The sequence below is a fragment of the Passer montanus genome, unplaced genomic scaffold, assembly GCF_014805655.1.
Source record: "Passer montanus isolate IOZ18808 unplaced genomic scaffold, ASM1480565v1 scaffold1, whole genome shotgun sequence".
Taxonomy (NCBI): Eukaryota; Metazoa; Chordata; class Aves; order Passeriformes; family Passeridae; genus Passer; species Passer montanus.
In genome coordinates, this window is record NW_024356504.1 from 9,751,415 (window position 1) to 9,771,437 (window position 20,023).

Here is a 20,023-nt window from a genome sequence, read left to right on the forward strand (position 1 = left end):
TCAGAGCTCTTCCCACTGCTCTGGGTATTGCAGTAAACTGAGCATTCTGGTGCACATGGACAATTATGAGGCAGCTCAGCCAAAAAAGCACAAAGTCTATCCAGAATGTTATCTAGTTTGTTCATCTGACAATTCAAATGGAAGTGACAGCCAGTCTCTCACCCAGATGGGTTAGAGATTAGCCATGTGGAATATTGCTGCACTTGAACTCCATGTGGAGTGCTGTACACTTGGCAAGAGGACAAAGAAAGGAGAAGATGGAGTAGGGAGGAGAAATACCGAGGCAGGAGTTACTGCAGGACCCCTTTTGAAGCCGTGCCCATAACAGTCTATTTCCCAGGCAAACGCAGATGTTACACCCACCATGTGCACTTGGCCAGCGTGCTGCCAAGACCCTCACACTTCCCAAGCACTCAGCAAGCACATCAGTTTAGTATCTGCACAGTGCCTGAACTGCAGTGAGGCTTTGCAGGCACTGAGGACATGGTAATTAGTGACTTTACAGAGAATCACAGATCAGTCTCTGTCTTCCCTTGAGAACAAATTAGACATGATGTCTACATCCAAGATACACGACCAAGTACCTCAGCCCAAGACCATTGCTCAGAGCAGGACTGGGAATGTCAGGCCAGCAGGTATGATGCCAAAGAAGGATACTCAGAGCAGCTCCTGTGAGCAGGCACCTCCTTTCAGCTCCTGGGGCTGGCAGTCACCTTCTTGACATGCATGTTAGTCATCATCCCCTAGAGAAATTTTACTGACACAACCTGGCTCCCAAAAAGCATGACTGCTGTCTCCACCAGCTACAGCAAGGCACACAAAGAAAAGCAAAAGTCTTCAGAATATCCTGGACTATGGCATAATTCCAAATTTTCCTTTAGAACAGGAAACAGTGACAAAATTATTCCATTGCAAGACCAGCTTCTACCTACAGGGATAGCCTTCCAGCTTCAGAGAGAAGCACTGGCAAACTAAAGTGGGGAGGAAGAAGGAAGTCTAATGAATGGTGTTACACCAAGGGCACAGCAGCATGTATCCAGTTCCAAGCCTAATGCAGGGCAATGTTGTTGACTGACACATACAGGCTGGCTAAAGGAGGAGTTCCCATGAAGCTCCCCTGGTCCAAGCACCACGTTTGCTTTGCCCTTTCCCCATCACTGGTCACCTTGCCAGCTGAGAGCTGCAAACTCTTGCCCTTTCAAGAGCCTCTCCAGCTGGCACAAAGCAACACTGGAGCCACAGCCAGTGCCATAAGAGAGCAGAGATCACAAGCAAGCAGTGAGAAACTGCAAAGCAGCATAAAGCCACATTCCAAGGCCACTGCCTACAGCACAATGAAAGAGAGCCTCCAGGGAGGAGCTAGGAAGCCAGGTAACCAGCAAGGATAGGTTTATGCAGCCTCCTGATACCATTTCAACTGTATCTCACAGCAGCTTCAGGAACAGAAGTCAGTTTCCTGGTTTTCAGTTGGTTATGGTTTTCCTGTAGCAGATGCAAGCAGCTCAAGAACGAAACCAGTTATTAAGAAATGCAGAACAGGTAAAAAATCCCTTGCTGGGCTGGCCAATCCCAGAGCCATGCATTCAGTAAACCAAGCACTCTAGAAGGAATCTGTAATCAAAAGGAAGAAAAATATTAGGCATAAATCTATTCAGCAAATTAATATCCCCCTTCAAATGTCTGTCGTCGTGTTTATTCAGAGCATCTGGAGGATCAAAGCTCTGGTCAAAGCCTGTCATGAATCCCCATGCTGCTGCAGAATTTAGTACTAATCCCTGGTGCTTCACTGCTAAATAAGGAAAGAAAAATAAACAAACAAGCAAACCAAGCAAAGGCCAGGGCAAGTGGTATAAATAGATATAAGAAGATCAAATTATTAGTTTAGAGATGCTATCAAAAAATTTAAAACAAAAGTCTTTCAGCCTCCTTCAGCTTTCTGTGCAAAGCAGTACCACATAGCTCCCATGCAAAGTAAAGAGTGAGTGTATTTCACACATATACTAACACTGCAGGCAGGACAAAAAGTCAAGTATGGAATGTCACGCAGGAGAAGATCGAGCAGCAGGGCAGAAAGCAGCAAACCCCACAGCAATCCACCAGAAGTAGGTGACTTCCCTTACTTCCTCACCACACGTGCATATTTCATGACACTATATGCAATGATGACAAAATTTTATGTTTTAACACACCAAATTTAGACACTCAAAATCAATGCAGCTGTTCACATAAGGAAAAAAAAACCCTCTTCTAAAGCAGCAGATTTATAATTGAGGCTGTCTGCACAGCCATGCAGATTGAAAAAACTAGGTCAAATCTTTTGCTAGTCAACCTCACTGCCATTCCTCCCCAGCCCTCCTCCCCCTATAGATTTCAGCAGTTATTGAAGGAATCAATTAACAGACCTGTCATGCAGGTCTAGAATTGCTTCTGCCTGGTACATATCAGGGGGGTCATCTGTGCAACTACAGATGGAAGGGGGAAAAATTAAATCATTATCATCTTTCCTATTCACAAATCCTAATCCTAGAGCACCCATACTCAATGCTGCTAGGATCCATTAGCAATCAAATAAATGATGCATGTCAGAAAATAGATGTAGAAGGAAAGGGGCAAGAGACAGACAAATATAGGCTAGAAAGAGGCAAAAATAGAGGAATTACTGTGCTTTCAGTTTTGCTGTACTTGCAGCAAAACCATAATAGCATCTGCTGTTTTTAATGACATCTTGCTAGTGTATTTTGTACAGCTTCCTGGTGAACAGTTTTAGAAATCTCATAAATATATCCATTTTGACACTAGACTTCAAAGAGAAAACTATAATACTAGGTTTTTATCTACTCATCACCCTCTGTATGTTTAAACAATTCTTGTCTGGAAAAAAGGACTCACACACTGGAATTCATATATTCACTGTCACAAAGGCATTAAGTGGGTTTTTAAATTTTCACAAAATGTAGGGACTAAGTCCAATTGCAGCTTACTCATTTTTACTCATTTCTTTCCTTCTGTTGCAGAGACAGAAGGAACTCCATTTCATTACCATAAAAAAATTGCCATTTTGTATCAGGCAAATACTAAAACAAATCACTCTTGAACCCTTTTTCCACCAAATGCAATATGCCACCGGACAAGTTTGTGCAAGAAGGTGAAGAAATCAACTTCCTGACTTTCTGCAGTGATGGCCAACCCAACTGGTTTGGCAAGCCTCATACCACAACCTCCACATGGGTGAATGCCACAGGGCCACAGGACTGTTGACTGACAGTTGAAGGCTGGGGAGAACCAGTCCCAACTCTTACTGGCAAGCACCTCCTCTAAGCGTGTGGTGCCAGCAGCCTTGCATGCTGCTGCTGTTGCTGCCTTCCATGTGAGGAGGACTGGGAAACAGCCAAGGGACTGCAGTGGTGGGCAAGCAAGTGCTGGGGGCAGAGGGGAGGGTGCTGCTATTAGGCAGGAGTGCCTCATTCATTTGCTTTGGTGGAAAAGAAAGACCATTGTGGAATGTGACACGTGCAGATCCGGCTGGCAAAATTCACAACCAGTCTTGAGCCCTATTAGTTCAAATCAATGGAAATCATCATCATTTCACTTTCCACACAGGTGCTATGCAAAGTGTATATTGTGCTGCTAAAGCCATTCTCTCACCAGCAAACCCAGGACTATCACAGACCACCCAGAAAAGCCATTTGGAGCACAGTATGCAGCTGAGTAGCAGACTACACAGACTGCATCCTAAATTCAAGAATGTGCACAGGGAGCCTTTGATATTTTTTTTATTTTTACCATTTCTGCCTTTGGCTAAATTCCTTTGAAGCTAAGGCTATGCTACACATAACTCATCTAAACCAGCCCCATTTAGCTTTTGTTCCTGAGTAGCATCTTATCCATCGCTGAACTTTCATTGTCTTGAATAATTTTTCACCCTTAACTCAGCAAGCCATAAACAATTATTGCCTCAGTACCTTAGATAAACAACCCTGGAAATCCTGAGGAAAACATCTGGGTTCTCTTTTGGGCTGACTGGTTCATGTTTGTTTCATCAGGTTTTTCGATAGTGGCTCATTTAGAGGGGGGAAGCATCTTGGACCTGAACCCAAAAAGACATTAGGAAACCTCTGCTGAATATATACTGGATCAGAGGGTTAGCAAAGAAATGCAAGGACAGAATTCTTGAGGCAGATATGAGGAGTTGACAAAGTGAGGTAGGAAAAACAAGCATTTGCAAGGGAATTGACAAACTAAAAACATTCTGGAACCACTAGATTGTCAGGTAGCAACATTTGGCATATTTACTGTTTTGAAGCCTGTACTTTAATGCTCAGTGTTTCTCCTTGAGCTGTGCTCATGCATTATGGTCTAAAACAGATCTTTTGCTTCTAGAAAAATGCAAAGCACGTTTTGTGTTAATCCTTTGAACAGTCATGAGATAGTATGTCTGTATTTATCTAAATGATACTTCATTTATCTTTCATTTTAAATACTGCCCCACAAAGAGAAACTGAGATTCAACAAGGTGTTTTTTCACTATCCTATTCAACAGATAAATTGTACAATAACTTGTGAAACTTCATTTGCATTAGTATGGTTTCTTTTTCCCAAATTGATCAGAAACTGGTGGTGCTGTTCTTTAACGATGTCTAGCAGATCAACACTGTCAGCTAAGCTTGCTTCTTACATGATGCCAAGTTTATTTTTACTTCTAAAATACTGTCTGAAATTACAAAAATTAAGATGGAAATTACTTTCTCCTTCATTTATTAAAAAAAGCTACTAAAACAAATGTTTTATACATATTAACAACAGCTCTTAAGAACACTTAAAATTTTAAGTAAAGAAAGTAAATTTTTTCAATTGTTTAAATTCCTTGTGTTAGATCATTAATGTATCTTATGACTGATAGTCTAATGACAAACTTAATAGAAGATCTCCTTTATGAAATAGGTGTTTCACAATAAGGAAATGAAGTTTGCAGATTTTTTCCCTAAACCTCAGTTAATGGGAAAATATCTGTGAGTCTTTCAGAGAACAGCTCTAGTCCTTTATTGGGTTTTTGCCATAATGAACATCTGCTCAGTCTATAAATTAATTGCTAAAAACATCTTGTGCTTCTAGATGATCCAGGCAATCATAACTGTTCTGGGTTACTAGAGAACATTACCATTTTTCTCACACACACAGGCACACATCCCCCCCTTACAGCACATCATAAAACAAGAACAATTCTTTGGCATTATTCTTAATGTCACAAAAGAAACTTTGTGTGCTATTCAACGCATAGGAGTAGCACGCTATTAGGCTCCCCAGATGATTTAAGCAGTACTTTTGCACTGTGATAGCTTAAGAACATGAAGGATGCCTTGCCTAGCTGATTGGAAATGTTCTTTATCTTAAAATCAAGTATCCTTTTGTCAGTCCTGGTTTGCCAACAGCAGAGTTTGTTAGGCAGTTGCAATGGGCAAAGAAAAGTCCACTTTAGACAACTAACAATAGCAGTATTTCTCTTTCTTGCAAAAGGCCCACCAGACTCAAATTTCACCTACTTGCTCCATGCTCAAGGTCTCCCATTCTTCTTGGCTATATTGAGGTTTATCACCTCAGCTGTAACTCCTCTGTTCTTGGAACTCCCAGCTCACCAATCAGAAATTGTCTCATTTTAATACTATTTTTAACCTTTACAGATGCAAATCACTTTCCCCAATGACACTTAACATAAATCTCCTTTATTTCCTTTCAGCTACCTTTCAGACCACTTCTTGGTCTAACTGACCATCCAGGGTTCTGCTGAATGACAAGGATCCAATCACTAAGATCTTCCAGAAATAACAGTACCTACATTTTCCAGCCAAACCTGGAAGGTTATTAATTGACTTATTTTGGAAAGAGAAGAAAGGGTGCTGTTCCTCCCAAATAACAGACTTCTAGATGTCATCAGAAGAGCTAAATATATACCTGTCCATAATCATTTTGACCCAGCTGGCATCTCTTAGTTGTCATCTGTCTTCATCAATGATTTTGCAAGAAGGTGGGTGGGGTGCCTGGGCATGCTACACCTTTCCACGTGGGACCAGAGTGCAATGATACAAACACTATGCCTTTCTTACTGCAAAAAAAAAAAAAAAAACAAAAAAAAAAAAAAAAAGGGGAAAATTTGAATTCTTTTGATGCAAGAAGGTGGGTGGGGTGCCTGGGCATGCTACACCTTTCCACGTGGGACCAGAGTGTAATTATACAAACACTATGCCTTTCTTACTGCCAAAAAAAAAAAAAAAACAGAAAAAGGAAAAAAAAAGGTAAAATTTGAATTCTTCTGAAGAATTTTCAGGTCTGTTTCATAAACAACTTGAGGAAGACAAGACATACATCCATCAAGCCTCTTCCTTGCTTAGGATAGAAGTGTTCTCATATACCTTGGAATTTAGAAGCATATCTGAAGGGAACAGTTGCAAACACATTGTTTCTGGTGACACAAACAAACAGGCATGCCTGGTTACACCACATTCCCCCCAGGTGTACAGCCTTACATCACAGTCATGTTTTCCCACACACAGTGTATCTGTAGTCCCACTCCCCTCTCCCACACTACAGAAGACATCTCTGTGTTCCTTCCAATTCTACTTCTCTGCCTCATCCCTACCTCTGCTCCTCAACCTCTCCATTAACGATTTTTACCTAGCAAGTATGGGAAAAGTTTGGTGAGCAATTAGTTCTCTAAACTTTAAATTCCAAGTAAGCAATAGAAGTGTCAAGATATTGAAGAGCAGCAGATTGTCATACCACAAGTCATGTGGCTGCTGCACTGCATTTCCACAAAAATTATCTACATTACTCACACTCATGAGGGGGTTGACTTGTCGTGATCTGTCATCTGAGATGCAAATATTTATTGATGGCACAGAGTATTCCAACTTTTGCTTTTATAACTCATTCTTTTAATGCTGTTAAGAGGCTTTGGAATGCCAAATTCAGTCAGCTTGTTCTGCAGTAGGACCAAAAGAACTTATAATTTTGTTTATACCATAAATAATCCAGCTGCAGAAGGAAGATCTAAACACAGAACTACAAACTCAGAGCTGAAGCATATTCCACTAGTGTGCTATTGTCATAAATAAAGCCTATGAGTAAAAAGTCCTTCATTAAAATTACAACAATCACGGGAGAATAACTTTGTGAGTATTTTTCTTTTGTGTCCTAGATAACATTCAGGTGTCCAAAAGCATTATTAAAACCCCTATTTTTAGTGAGCTACAAAATTTATTTCTTTCTAGCCAAACAAAGAGGACACATCCCTTTGGTACAGAGCACTGCCACACGCAGCAGCCCTCCTCCACTCACAGGTCTTCATGCCAAGAATTATCCCATGCTTAATGTAGAACAGCATCAGCATTTCCTTCTGCTTGTTTTTCACTTTTACACAGCCTTGTTAGGCACAGGCAGTGATGCAGCCATCGCATTATTGTTCAGACCTTTCTCAACTGTTCATATGCATTAAGTTCACTTTATAGACCTGCATCAGAAACGCCCCTTCAAAACGGGCAAATAATCAACTCTACTATTACTCTTGTTGTTATTACTATGCTTTCAATACAATTTCTGAGGTAAGAAATGAGAAAGGAAAATGTCTATGACTCATCTGGCCACACTGTAAAGGGATGAACAAGGTGATACTATTCAAATTAAGATAATCTGACAGTTTGCATTTTGCAACCATGAAGAGTTTCTTTTGTTCTTTTAAGTAATAAGCTAGAAAATTTCCAGACAAGACAATATTCAAGAAGGTGTCAAGAAGTAAAAAAAAAATAAATCAACTCTTCAGTAGCTGTTAGAGCTTAGAGCTGCAAGAAGTGCCTTTTTTCAAGATCAGAATTCTCCAAAACAGATTTCTGGTAAGGACTCCCACAAGCCCTGCATGTTTTGTAGTTTCATCTTCTTCCAGATCTGCCCTTGTCAAACCATGAAGGGGGGAACTGATTAATGTTGCTCCCTTAGAAGTGGATGCTTCACACAGTTGAGGGTCACTGCCAATCACTGAGACCTTATATGTGTAAGTCTTATTTAAGACGGGTAGAAAATTTCCCATAAAACTGCAGTGTGAAGGTGAAATTTTCCATCTTCTTACTTCTGCTCCATCCTCACATATCCCAGACACATCCTGAAATTATTCTAGGACAGAAGCAACTGCACCTGTAAAACTGAGCAAACTGTCCAAGGGGAAAGGAGCTTCAGCTAAAAAGTATGAAAACTTTTTAGAAGCAGTAAGCAGTAACTGTAGTTATGTTCATACCATAGAAAAGGGATCCAAGGCCCCGTGATAGATTATTCAAAATAATCAGCAGAAAACACAAGCACACTAAGTTTTAGTTCTCTACTTGACTATAATATTCAAATTTAGACCTCCAAGATCAGAAGCCTCACTCTTTCAATGTCAACAGCAAAACCAGACCAAAATACTTCTCATGACTTTCTCATAGGCCAGAAGTGTGGAGGGCCAGAAGGATGCAAGGCCCACCCCTGTGGTTAAGTTTTCTGGTCGGCAACCGCTCTTCTGTAGGCAAAGCTGAGAGGGAACATCTGCCAAGCCTTCAATTGAAGAAAGCTCAGTGAATGGAAGCTGGAAGAAAATACAGGGTGGATCCAATGAATGCACTGTTCATTATGCAAGTGTACTCATTCAGAGGCCTCTTTATGTCATTCAGTATAAACAAATACCTGCAGCAGTATCAGGCAAGGCAAAAAAAGCCTTGTTGTGAAGCAGAGTGGCAGACTTGTTGAGACAGTCATGGAGGTCGTCATTACAACCTATTTTAATATCAACATGTACACACACCTCATCGTACTCTCTAAATCACAAAATCATCACATGTGGAACAAACATCACCATCATCATAAGGATGACGCTTTTTTTTCTGTTTGTACTCAAAGCTCTTAATAGCTGCTTATATTGTTACTCTGGCTGTGACTGCAGTTGACATAGAATGCTTGGGTTCACATTAAACTACCTGTCACATGGACTGACAGCAATGCAGTTGCAGCACATTGCAGCACACTGCCTGCTAGGGCAACACCTGAATACTACTTCCAGCCACCCTACACGTGTAGAGAGGAGCTAAAACCACTGCACAGATGTACCAGACCGTCTTCTCCACCATAAAGCAGCTTTGTGCAAGAGCAGAACTGAGGCAGGACACAGAAAAGCAGTCCACAAGGTGCACACCAGCAGCAGGCTCAGTCTTCAGTCACTATTAGAGCAGTTCTTGTTAAAGGGGCTGAGGGAAGGAGCAGCAAGGCTAGCATGTGGTCCCTCTCACTGCTCCATCACCCTACAGAATGCAGGAGCAGTTCTTACTCTGTGAAAAAAGAACAAGTCATTCTAGTTGACATGAAATGTTATCCAACCTTCTTTGTGTGAGGATTTTCAGACAAAATTAATACTTTTTGGCTGCACACATACAACTAGTCCTGAAAAAATGGAAGAGGGAGGAAAATTTGGCACTTAGTAGAGGAAAGAAAAATGCAATGCAAAAAAATATTTTTAATATATTTATATATATGTATATAGAGATATAGAGATAGAATTGTTTCTGCTTCATAATTACTAAAAAAGCAACCTAATTATTAGATTACTGTATTACTAAAATTCCATGGATACACATGACCGTGCATAATATCATAAAACTTCTGGTCTTTAACAGAAGTTATATGCTGATAAAACACCAGAACTCAGCAAAAGTTGATTTCTAATTTATACTGGCAAATTATCAGACTCAGGACATATGAGTAAATAAATTATATTCAAGTGTAATACAGATCCTCAAATCAGTTCAACCACCCTCAAAGACACTATAATTTACACCTCCCGCACACCTTACTGTTTGCAATGACCCGATAAGACTGTGTGACAAAACTCTTTATGCATGTAATACTGTTTCACAAAATTAATGCTCTTTCTACATTAAAATTCATCTAGGAAAACAAATGCTAATGTTGGAAGACCAACAACTAGCCTGATGTATGGAATCCAGGATGTTTCACAGAAAGCTCTATGAAGTCACTGGGATGGGAGCATGAAAACCCCTGGCCCATATTTTTTCATGTAGGACTTAGGATTTACCAGTCCATGTGCACCAGGCAGGCCTAAAGCTTTGCAAGAGATTCATAGGAGCCCCAGGCGAAGTTAATACAAGTCCGAAAAAGAAGACAAGATGCAAGTGGTAATATCTGGATTCTAAGGACTGTTTTTATATATGAAGATGAACTTATCTCGCTTTTTATTTGTAATTTATACATGTGAAAAGAAGGTCAGATGTTGGATACTAGTGCCTTGGCTCTTCATTCCAACAAGCCTGCTCCAAGACAGAAACCCACCACCACAAAAAAGAAAACAAAGAAGTCAAACAAAATCCATTATAACATCTTCCTATTGTGGCCAAGGTCTCAAGTCAGCCACGGGTACTCAAGGGAAGCAGAAGTCCCTTGCATATTGTACACAAAACACTGGATATGGAGGACTGAAATCCAAGAATCACTTTATGGACCACATAGCTGGCAACATCCTTGCTTTGACAGATACATCCTCTCTGTATATAGTTTCTCAATGTGCTGTGCTCTAGTCTGAGAGCTGGAAGAGGAAGGCAGATTATTTAGCAGATGTCATTTTCTTAGTCAATGCACTTGGGTTATTTTAAAACCATTAAAAAAAATCCTGGTATAGATACAGGACTTTACAGAAAGAAAATGTGAAAGAAGCTACGGTTTCTTTTTGATAAGCACATGAAAGGTTTTGAGATGAGGATGACCAACACATTGTTTTTCCACCAAACTGAGAAAGATCCTTGATAAAATTATGATCAGCTTGAAACCCTTGAGAACCCTTAAAAATAAGTGGAAAAGCAAATCCTTCAAGGTAAATTTGAAGTTTTCTTTCCTTTGAGGCAACTTACTTAAGAGGTTTGTTATTAGTATTTAAAGCTCTAAACCACTCTAGTGTTTCACCTGAATTATTTGGGAAACAAAGCAATACACAAGGAATACTCATGTGATGGATACAAGCAGCTGGGCTCTCTTGAAACCTCACAGGCAGCTCTTGATGGAAGAGTAAGCAAGATGAAGTCCTATTTCTGCCAGCACACTCTTCTCTTGACAACTGAAGGTAAATGTCATGCTAGAGATTCAAACTCTTGCCATGATTCTAACAAACCATCAGCCTATTTTCAAAAAAATCAACCTATTAGAGGTGATTTTAGAGATTACCTGTTAAGGGGTATTTTTTCCTTTGATAAAACACAAACCAAACAAATAGAAAAATACAATGAAACTTTCTGTGTCTCATGCATGATACACACTGGTTAACTGGTGAAGAACGTGTGATTCTGGAGGCTGGCAACACTATGGAGATCTCATTTTTATCTCTACATCCTTGTCTTCTAACCAAACTCATTTATCAGTGTTGGCTGAAAGACAGGACATCTGCTCCTGATGAAATTTTGACATTTCTAACTTTCCATTTCATGCCAAACTGGAAGAAAATCAAGTATTTTTCATGTTTCCTGTAAATGCTCTTGAAAATAACAATTCCAGATTAGCACACATGACAGGACCTCTAATTAGGAGAAAAGGTATGTTTCTTGTGCCAAACTGTTTCAGTATCACCCCAAAAAGTGACATTTTGAAATATCTCATTTTCTAGAGCGCTCAATATTTTACATGCACGCCTTACAACTGTTTTTTGATGTAAGGATATTAAAAACAAAATAGAAAAAAGCACATTGTATCAGAATGACATGATGCCACTGTGGCATACAAATTACTCTCTGTCACACACATATACAAATGTATTTTCAACTATGCATTTTATTACCAATATAAAGAATATAAAGAATTAGTGAACGAGACTAAAGACTGCCTTCTCTCTTTTTCCCCCTAAGTCTGATTTACTCTTATTATCCTGAACACAAAGGGAATAAAAGCTTTTCCAGTAAGGGACGTGATTTCTGTTTTCTGCCGTCTAAGCATCTTTTTCCATGAATTTTTTGAAACCCAAAATTATCTTAAAGATATTGCAGTGTTGAGAAGAAAAAACTTAAGTGGAACAAAACTAAAATTATCCTCAAAATGGCCTGTTATAATCAAATTTTATGCTGTAGGAGACTCAAAGCATTGATCCTAGAAGGGGGACAGAATGTGTTTACTTCAAAGCAACTCAAACTTCATTCTGGGTACCCATAAGGTAATTCCTGTCTTAGGTAGAGGAGGTCCACACCTATTTCTCAATTTACATCCCATCTGCTCACATACCAGCCTACAATAAAAATCAAAAGATCCATCTTACAGAAAATGGAAAATCCAGATGTCCATTCAATCAAATGTTATGTGCTCTGCCCGAATTTTCTTCTGTAAGCTTCCAGTAAACTTCAACTTAATCCTCTCCTATTCAGTTTTCCCACACGGTTTACAAACTTCATCCAGACATAGGTCTCAGGAGGGCCCTGGAGGCCTGCACTGTCTTTCTGTGAGGTTGATGATCTCACACAACCACCAAGGTTGGAAGAGACCTCTGGAGATCATCACCAAGTCTGCTGGATGGCAAGTCAGTGCAGAACCATGCCCATGTTCTCCAAGTACATCCACAGCTAGACTCCACAGCCTCTCTGAGTAACCTGTCACAGTGTTTCACAACCATCCCAAGAACAAGTTTGTTTAAACAGAATTTTCAGCCTATCAATTGCTTGTTGCCTCTTGTTCTTTCACTGTACACCACTAAGAAGAACTGTCCACCTGCACTCCCAGGACTCCATCTACAGTTCAATTTGTCATCATCATAACAATGCAATCACTGTTAATTTAGTACAAGTGTTGTAACACTGGGAAATGTTTGGTGCCAGAACTACTGAAATATTTTCAGGCTACTCTCTTATCATATCAATTCTCACCCTCCTCTCATACTACTGTGTGGGAAAACTTGACAGATAAGAATCAACCACTCAATTACCACTCAATTATTGCTTCAATATATACACAACACGTTTCTGCTTGTGGTCTAACCACCTGCATTTCTTTTTCTCAACAGTTTCTTTCCAACATGATGCCCATAACAGGAATTAATTATACCCAACTGGACCTGATTGTCTCATCCAGCAGCATGCTTTGGACAACCACAAGTACTGAAGTGGGAAAAGCTAATGGACAAATGCAGAAAATGCTTGTCAACAGGCACATATTCATGACCCACTCATTTCCTAGAACTTTTTTTTCAACAGAAACAACTGGTCTTTCCAGGTCTAAGGGGGATTTTGGTCCTGACAAAGCACTGGTCTCATCTGATATAGCAGAGCTCAGGAGAGCTGTAGCTCTGATAGTCAGCTGATGAAAGACTGGAGCCCTCCAGCACCCCAGCTGCACAGGTCTCCTCCTGGTTGAGAAGTGCTACCCGAGTTCACCCACCACCCCAAAAATTTCTGAGCTCACTTTCATTTCATGTAGATTTAATTTTGTCTGCTTTGTCACACTGTAATGCCCACTGGTTTACACTAGCATTCCACATTTACACTGCCCACTTACAATGTTTCAGCAGTTGCCATATCAAGGCTAATTTCTGTGCACCTCAAGGAACATACCTTGTTTGAGCAGTCCCCTTAAAAAAGTGCACCAAACTGTCTAACTATGGAGGCAACTGTGTCTCAGCAATACACACAGCACAGTCACAGCAGACATGAGGAAGAGCAAGCACAAGGGATATTACAACGCAGCACTCTGATCTTCCTTTCACATTACTTCTGTGATCAGGGACTCCTTTTGAGTAAGCTCTTTACTTTGAGCTATGGAGCACAGTCTTATTTCCAAATAAGCAATTCCCTGCCACTGCAGGAAAGCATCTCTCATTAGTCTAGGCAGTTTAGCTCGTTTGTACCATTTCAAGGTAGACAGCATAGTTTAAAGTTCTGTCAAACACCTTAGGAAAGTATAAACTGAGAGTAGTCTTTGCTTCCACTGTCTTCTCAGTGAAAAGATAGGAGTCCCACAGACATGGTAAACAGCAGTCCCAATGAAAAAAATCAGGTATCTGAACTTTCTCAATGTCATATAGAACTGAAATCAGTCAGGAACAGAGGTGAAAAGGGAGTGAAGAGTTCCCAATGCTGAAGTGAGGATTTCAGCATCTTTTCTATTAAGCCTTTTTCTGTTTCTGCTTGTGGAACTAAAAAATACTAAGTTTACCTCAGAGGATGGCAAATGGGCAGTGAGTAGATTTGATGACACCACATGTTACATTATTTCACTACTGATAAAAATAGAGCTACTAGCTTTTGGAAATGATAAACACTACTGCAAGCACAAATACTCAAATAGCCTCAAGAAGATTTTATGCCAATGAACACATTCCAAGATCTAACCTCTGTTTGTGCACCAGTGCTCTGTTCTACGTCAGCTAGATTTATTTCTTTTAATATAGTACTATAGGCTATTGCCCTCATCCATGCAGGAGAAACCAATACAGTGAAGATATTATTAAAAGGAAGCTTCTACTCCACTGGTATTGTGAAAAAATACAAGTATTTTGATTTACCTGTTTGATTAGGTATTTTGATTTAACTATTCTAGTGTGACCTGTGAGCACAGAGAAGGCTTTTCATCACTTCAGACCAAACTTTAATGTGCATCATTTATAATATTAAAATGAGTTTTAGCTTAGTGAACCTGAAAGATACTTCATTAATACAACATAGTCTGGAGACCCTTAGCATTTCATTCCTCCCTGTGCAAAACATAACTTGGATTAATAGCCAATATACATGACATAGTTAGCTGGATGTTACACTCCTTTACAATTCTTAAATTTTCTTAGTAATTGTACAATTACCTTGAAAGTTAAAATTTGATTGTGCTACATCAGTAATAGTTACACAAGGTTTTACAATTGCTCAGAAATATTAAAGCTTAAAAGCAGCAAAATTTGATATTAAGAGAGGTATTAACTACATAGGGGAAAAAAATACAGTTTACTTTCCATTTTATGTGCAGAAGTCACAACTTTGTATTACAAAAACCATCTCTAAGATTTCAACTGACCGTGCTAAATACTCCAGCTCTCACCCTGGCTGCAGTTTGACTACTTTACAATAACCAGAAAGGCATCACCAGAAACTGCTGGATGCCATATTACTCTGTAAGGACTATGTGCTAAAAACATTTCCCCCCAGAGGACAGAAGTTCTCAGCCCATCTGATTGTCAGAGGTGTAGTTAGTCCTCTGTAAGGACTATGCGCTAAAAACATTTCCCCCCAAGAGGACAGAAGTTCTCAGCCCATCTGATTGTCAGAACCTTTGCTCGCCTTAAAGCAAGACATTAGTGATTCCTCCTGTTCCAAATAATCAGAGGCCCACATGTTTATGATCAGAGACCCTTCTTTTCCCTTGGCTGTCCCGCAAAATCTGCAAGTGCCCAGTGAGTGAAGGAAGTCATTCTGGGGGGAAACACAAAGCAATCCAGGTGTTAGATCAACTCCTCCAAGGAACTGTTGATACACGTCGTATGCATCTGATTGTCCATCAGGCGCCAACCACAGTCTTAAGCATACAACTGGATATTATATAAGGTTACATCACTTACAAAAGCTATATAGTTTTATGGGGTAATTTTAACTTTCTTCTCAAAACTCCAAGACCATCTCGAGACAGGCACAGAAACACCACATGTTAATAAACTGTCAACCTACGGCAGGCATGGGATATTTAACAACTTGAGAAAAAAGAACAAACCTCCCCCCCAAAATATAGTCAAATAAACACTGTTCAGCTCAGGCATCAACCCTGTTGACAGGAACAGTGATAGATTTAAGGGAACAGAATATCCCAAATGTTAATTTACTAAATATTTTGTAAGGGCTAATAAGACACTGGGCTGCAGATGCATAGAAGGGGCAGCATACCAGAAGCTATTCTTTTCCCAACAACAAATCCTTGGCAAATGCCTATTAATCAGTGACAGAGGCAGAAGTAGGGCAGCAGAAAGAGACACAACACAGGTAATTTGGATACAATTGCATGGTTGCAGGAATCCAGGCAGGAACCAAATTGGAGTTGCTACCAGTAACTGGAACCCGCACTCAGACAAAACCCCACTAACCTAACAGGCTCCCAGCACCCACTAGTGACCTGTCACTGAAACCTTTCCATTGGCAGAGCTGTGGTTTAGCTGTCACACTTCTCTCACATGGATATTTTAGGAATCACTTTTAATGGCATTATCTTCTGGAGCTCAGCACACATTTCCCATTTAACTCCTAATTTTAAGACAGACACTAATGCACATCTGTAAATGGTCTTACATGAAGGACATTCAAACAGTGTGCATTTTATCCACTCCACCTTCTTTCAAAGGAACACTCTAAGCCTATGTGCGAACACACAACTGCATTGAACAACAGAGACAGTACCAGCCAGCACTGGCAGCAGGAGCAGCGTGTGTGAGCATACACTGCACTGGTGTGAGCTGGTAAGAGAGCGGCCAAGACAGACAACAGCTCTGCAGGTAAAACAATCCTTTTGTTGGGAAGTGTTAGTCTGCAAGTGTTAGTGGCTGAAGCTCAATCCTGCAACCCTAGGAAACAAAAACTGGTTATATAAAGATAAATGACAGAAAATTAGTAGCTTAAAGAAACACAGGGAAATGAATAGTACAATCAGCAAGATATAAATGCATTTTAAAGCTATTTACTGCTAAGGCTCTATTGTTACTTTTTAAAATAAAATTGATTTAAAGTTGAAAAGAAATAGTTTTTCAGTTATTTTCTTTCCAGGGTCTGTCTTTTCATACACGTTAGCAATTTCAATATCCTATTCAATTTTGACACAATCAAGCACTTAGTAAATAGCAATCAAGCAAAAAGCCCTACATGTCATCTTATGGAAAAAAAAGAAATTACAAAAAAAAAAAAGGTAAAGAAAGAACTGAGAAAGTTATTGTCAGAACACATGCATCCATTTACATACACCTGAATGATCAGATTTTGCCTAACACAAGGGGAAGTAAGCAAAAAATCTATAAATATTACAGCCTAGAAAAAGGTTTTGACAGAAATAACCATCAGTGCTCCACCCAACCTCTCCCAATGAGGTTTTGGGCTGCTGGAAGTACAGGAAGTTTGTACACTCACTTCCAAAATTTGTATCCTGTCTAGCCTCTTTTTTGTTGTAAAAAACCACCGATACTAGATGTCCTAGGGAGCACAAAAATAAAATTTGTATGTATACACTACACACCAGAAAAACTCGTAAGATTGGATGTATTGTCATCCAAATGAATTTTTCTAGTTAGCAAAAATATATATATACATGCCCATACAGTCATTGTATCATGTCACCCAGATCCACTAGGTATTCTACTGTGTCATACTAAATGAAAATCAGCTGAGGTTACCTTTGAGACTGAATTATCATTACAAAAGCAGTTTCAAATAAAAGCCATGAATTTCCATATGCTCAGTGTCTACAGTATCTTGATTGGAGTAATAGTAAATGATGTGGCTGGCTCAGCTCAAGTCAGCGCAGCTGAAGGGCTGTTGCTATATATAATCAAGCTATCTCTGACCTTATGAGCCATTCCATCAACTGCAGAATATCAGCATCACCTTGGAGAACTGCTCCCCATCAAGGCCAGATTACAATATAAGCAGTACAAGCAGTTTGCTGATTCATTGAGTGATTTCATTAGGTCTGAGCCCAAACTGCTGCTTACAAGATGAGGGAAATAAAATACAGCGCAACTACAGTACAAAGATGAAGTATGAGTAACTTCAATAGGTGAGCCAACTGTAAAGAAAGCAGTAATATAAGACTACTTGACTCAGAAGATTGCTGGACCTCATCAGAAATCTGTTTCATGAGGAATCCTTTTGGAGGATTCAGTCAATTTCTCTCTTGAGAGAAGTCTCTAAAACAGGAGTGTCACCCTCGTGCTTTGTGTCCAACAAGCACACTGATTGCTGAGTGAATACAGCTTTTGTATAAGCACACACTCCTCGGAGAGCACATGCTTAGGAGTTTAGCAAAGGATGCTGCTTCTGAGCAGTGAGGTCTAGCACAGAGGGAGAAGAGCCATGTTATCCCATAAACAAAAGAAGAAAAATTGCATTTACCCAGGACAACAGGTGTTTGTTTATTTTTTTAGGCCAATCAAAACTACAACACCCTGCTCTTAGTAAGGTCAGTTTCAATTCAGCTTTAAGCTGTCTTTCCCACACTAGAATTGGAAAGGATCCAGGGAGACAAGACATACTATTGAGCACTTACGTTACCTGAAGGCATTGTATAGTACAAGGGGTATCCTTAAGTGTTACATGCCTTGAAAAAACAGAGTAAGACACAAAAAATGGATACATACTTGGGGGAAATATGTTCCCACATTACTCACTGCATTGCTAAACTTCTGCCATCTTCCAAATTACTAGGTAACACTATCTTTGTGCTTAGTTATTGTAATTTTCTAAAATGTACTTTGTGTTTAAAGAAAGATGAATGAGAAGGAAGGGAAACAAAGTTGTTAAAGTATTTTAACACCTCATCCATAACTATGATAACCTCAGTGGATACATCCATTAAATCTCATGACTGTGAGATTGTACCTCAGACCAAAGATTATTTCAGGAGCGCTCATCATCATCGGATCCACTTGCTGAGGCCACTGAACATACCATCAACAAAAAAGTAACTCATTTGAAAGCAGAAAAAAAAAATGAAGAAGCATCTAGATTATTTTCTTGGCTTGGTTAGCTGATTCACCAAACCAGTAAAAAACAGCAACAGCAATCCTCCTAGGATTAATTCTGTAAATAATATGTGTCTATGTAGAGAACAAAATTTCCAAGTTCTATCGTTTCAATTCCACCTGCAAATATGTACACACAAACACATATGTATATAGAATATAAACATAATATCAACTTTCAGCATTGCAAGTTGCATCCCCCAAACATGTCAAGAACTTTGTAAGCAAAGACATGTAAAGTCCAACTCCCCCATACTGTATTTCTTACTATTGTGAGGGTTCATGAAGTTAGTAACCATTCCTATGAAGCAGAGGAATAAACCATACTACTACAGCAGCCTAGCAGTCAGCTGCTATGAAGCAGTCTGAAAATAAAGGATATAAAACACATAATCAGATTCTTAACACCTTGTGTCTGCTTACCTACCAGTGTACAGAATTACAAGTGAACCTGCATTAGAGTTAGGGTATCTTACAAAACAAAAGAGAGAATACATTGATGTTGCAAATGCTACAGTACAGTCATAGATCTAAAATAAATCTGCAAGTTTTTTAAAATGTGTAACAGAATCTATTCTTATTTCTTCTTTAGCTGCTATCATTGCAACTGCTAAACATCTGTAGGAGTATGTTGCAGGATGCATCACATACACCAGTCATCCACAAACTGAGTTTAAAAAACCCCCATATTCTAATACAGAGAAGAAAGGAAAAATCAGTTTTAAAGATATTCCTCTCTTCCCCCTTCTAATCGTGGATAATTTCAGACCTTAATTGATGATGTACATGAAGGATTTCTGTAGCTCCCAACAACCAAAGCATAGAAATCTGAAAAAAAACAATTAACAATAAACAATAATAAAGCTTGACCATTCCCCCATTCAAAGTCATACACAATCCCCCTGCTTTCATCAGTGGAAACAGGTCCAGTTGCTTTTGCTCAGCCTGCTTTAATAAAATGCTCTACATGAAAAATCACTGTTGTACCATGCTATGTGGATTAATCCCACACAAAACAGCCTGATCCTACTCTCACAGCAGAGTTATGAAATTTATTTTAATTTTAAAAGGAAAACACACATACCTAAGTAATTGTTAATATAACATCTTCAGAGGTCTCCCACCTGCAGTCAGGTTAGCAGAACACATTTCTAGATATAAATTTCAAAATCTGCCTAATGAATACAAGAGAATTAAAAAAAATCTGGTATTCTCATCTATAACTAACACGTTATAACATAATGCATTTCAAAATTAAACATT

At 39.3% G+C, this 20,023-nt stretch overlaps 1 protein-coding gene across 3 annotated transcripts in view; it reads right to left on the reverse strand.

The window, feature by feature from the left end:
• CERS6 (ceramide synthase 6) overlaps positions 1–20,023 on the reverse strand; it is a 94,440-nt gene that overhangs the window by 72,360 nt on the left and 2,057 nt on the right. The window contains exon 2 of one of the 3 annotated variants that reach the window (XM_039700965.1): positions 19,530–19,588. The exons of the other annotated variants lie outside the window; for them this stretch is intronic. Coding sequence (XP_039556899.1) covers positions 19,530–19,582 — 53 coding nt within the window. The 5' untranslated portion in view covers positions 19,583–19,588. The remainder of the gene's footprint in view (positions 1–19,529; positions 19,589–20,023) is intronic. 3 annotated transcript variants of the gene reach the window in all.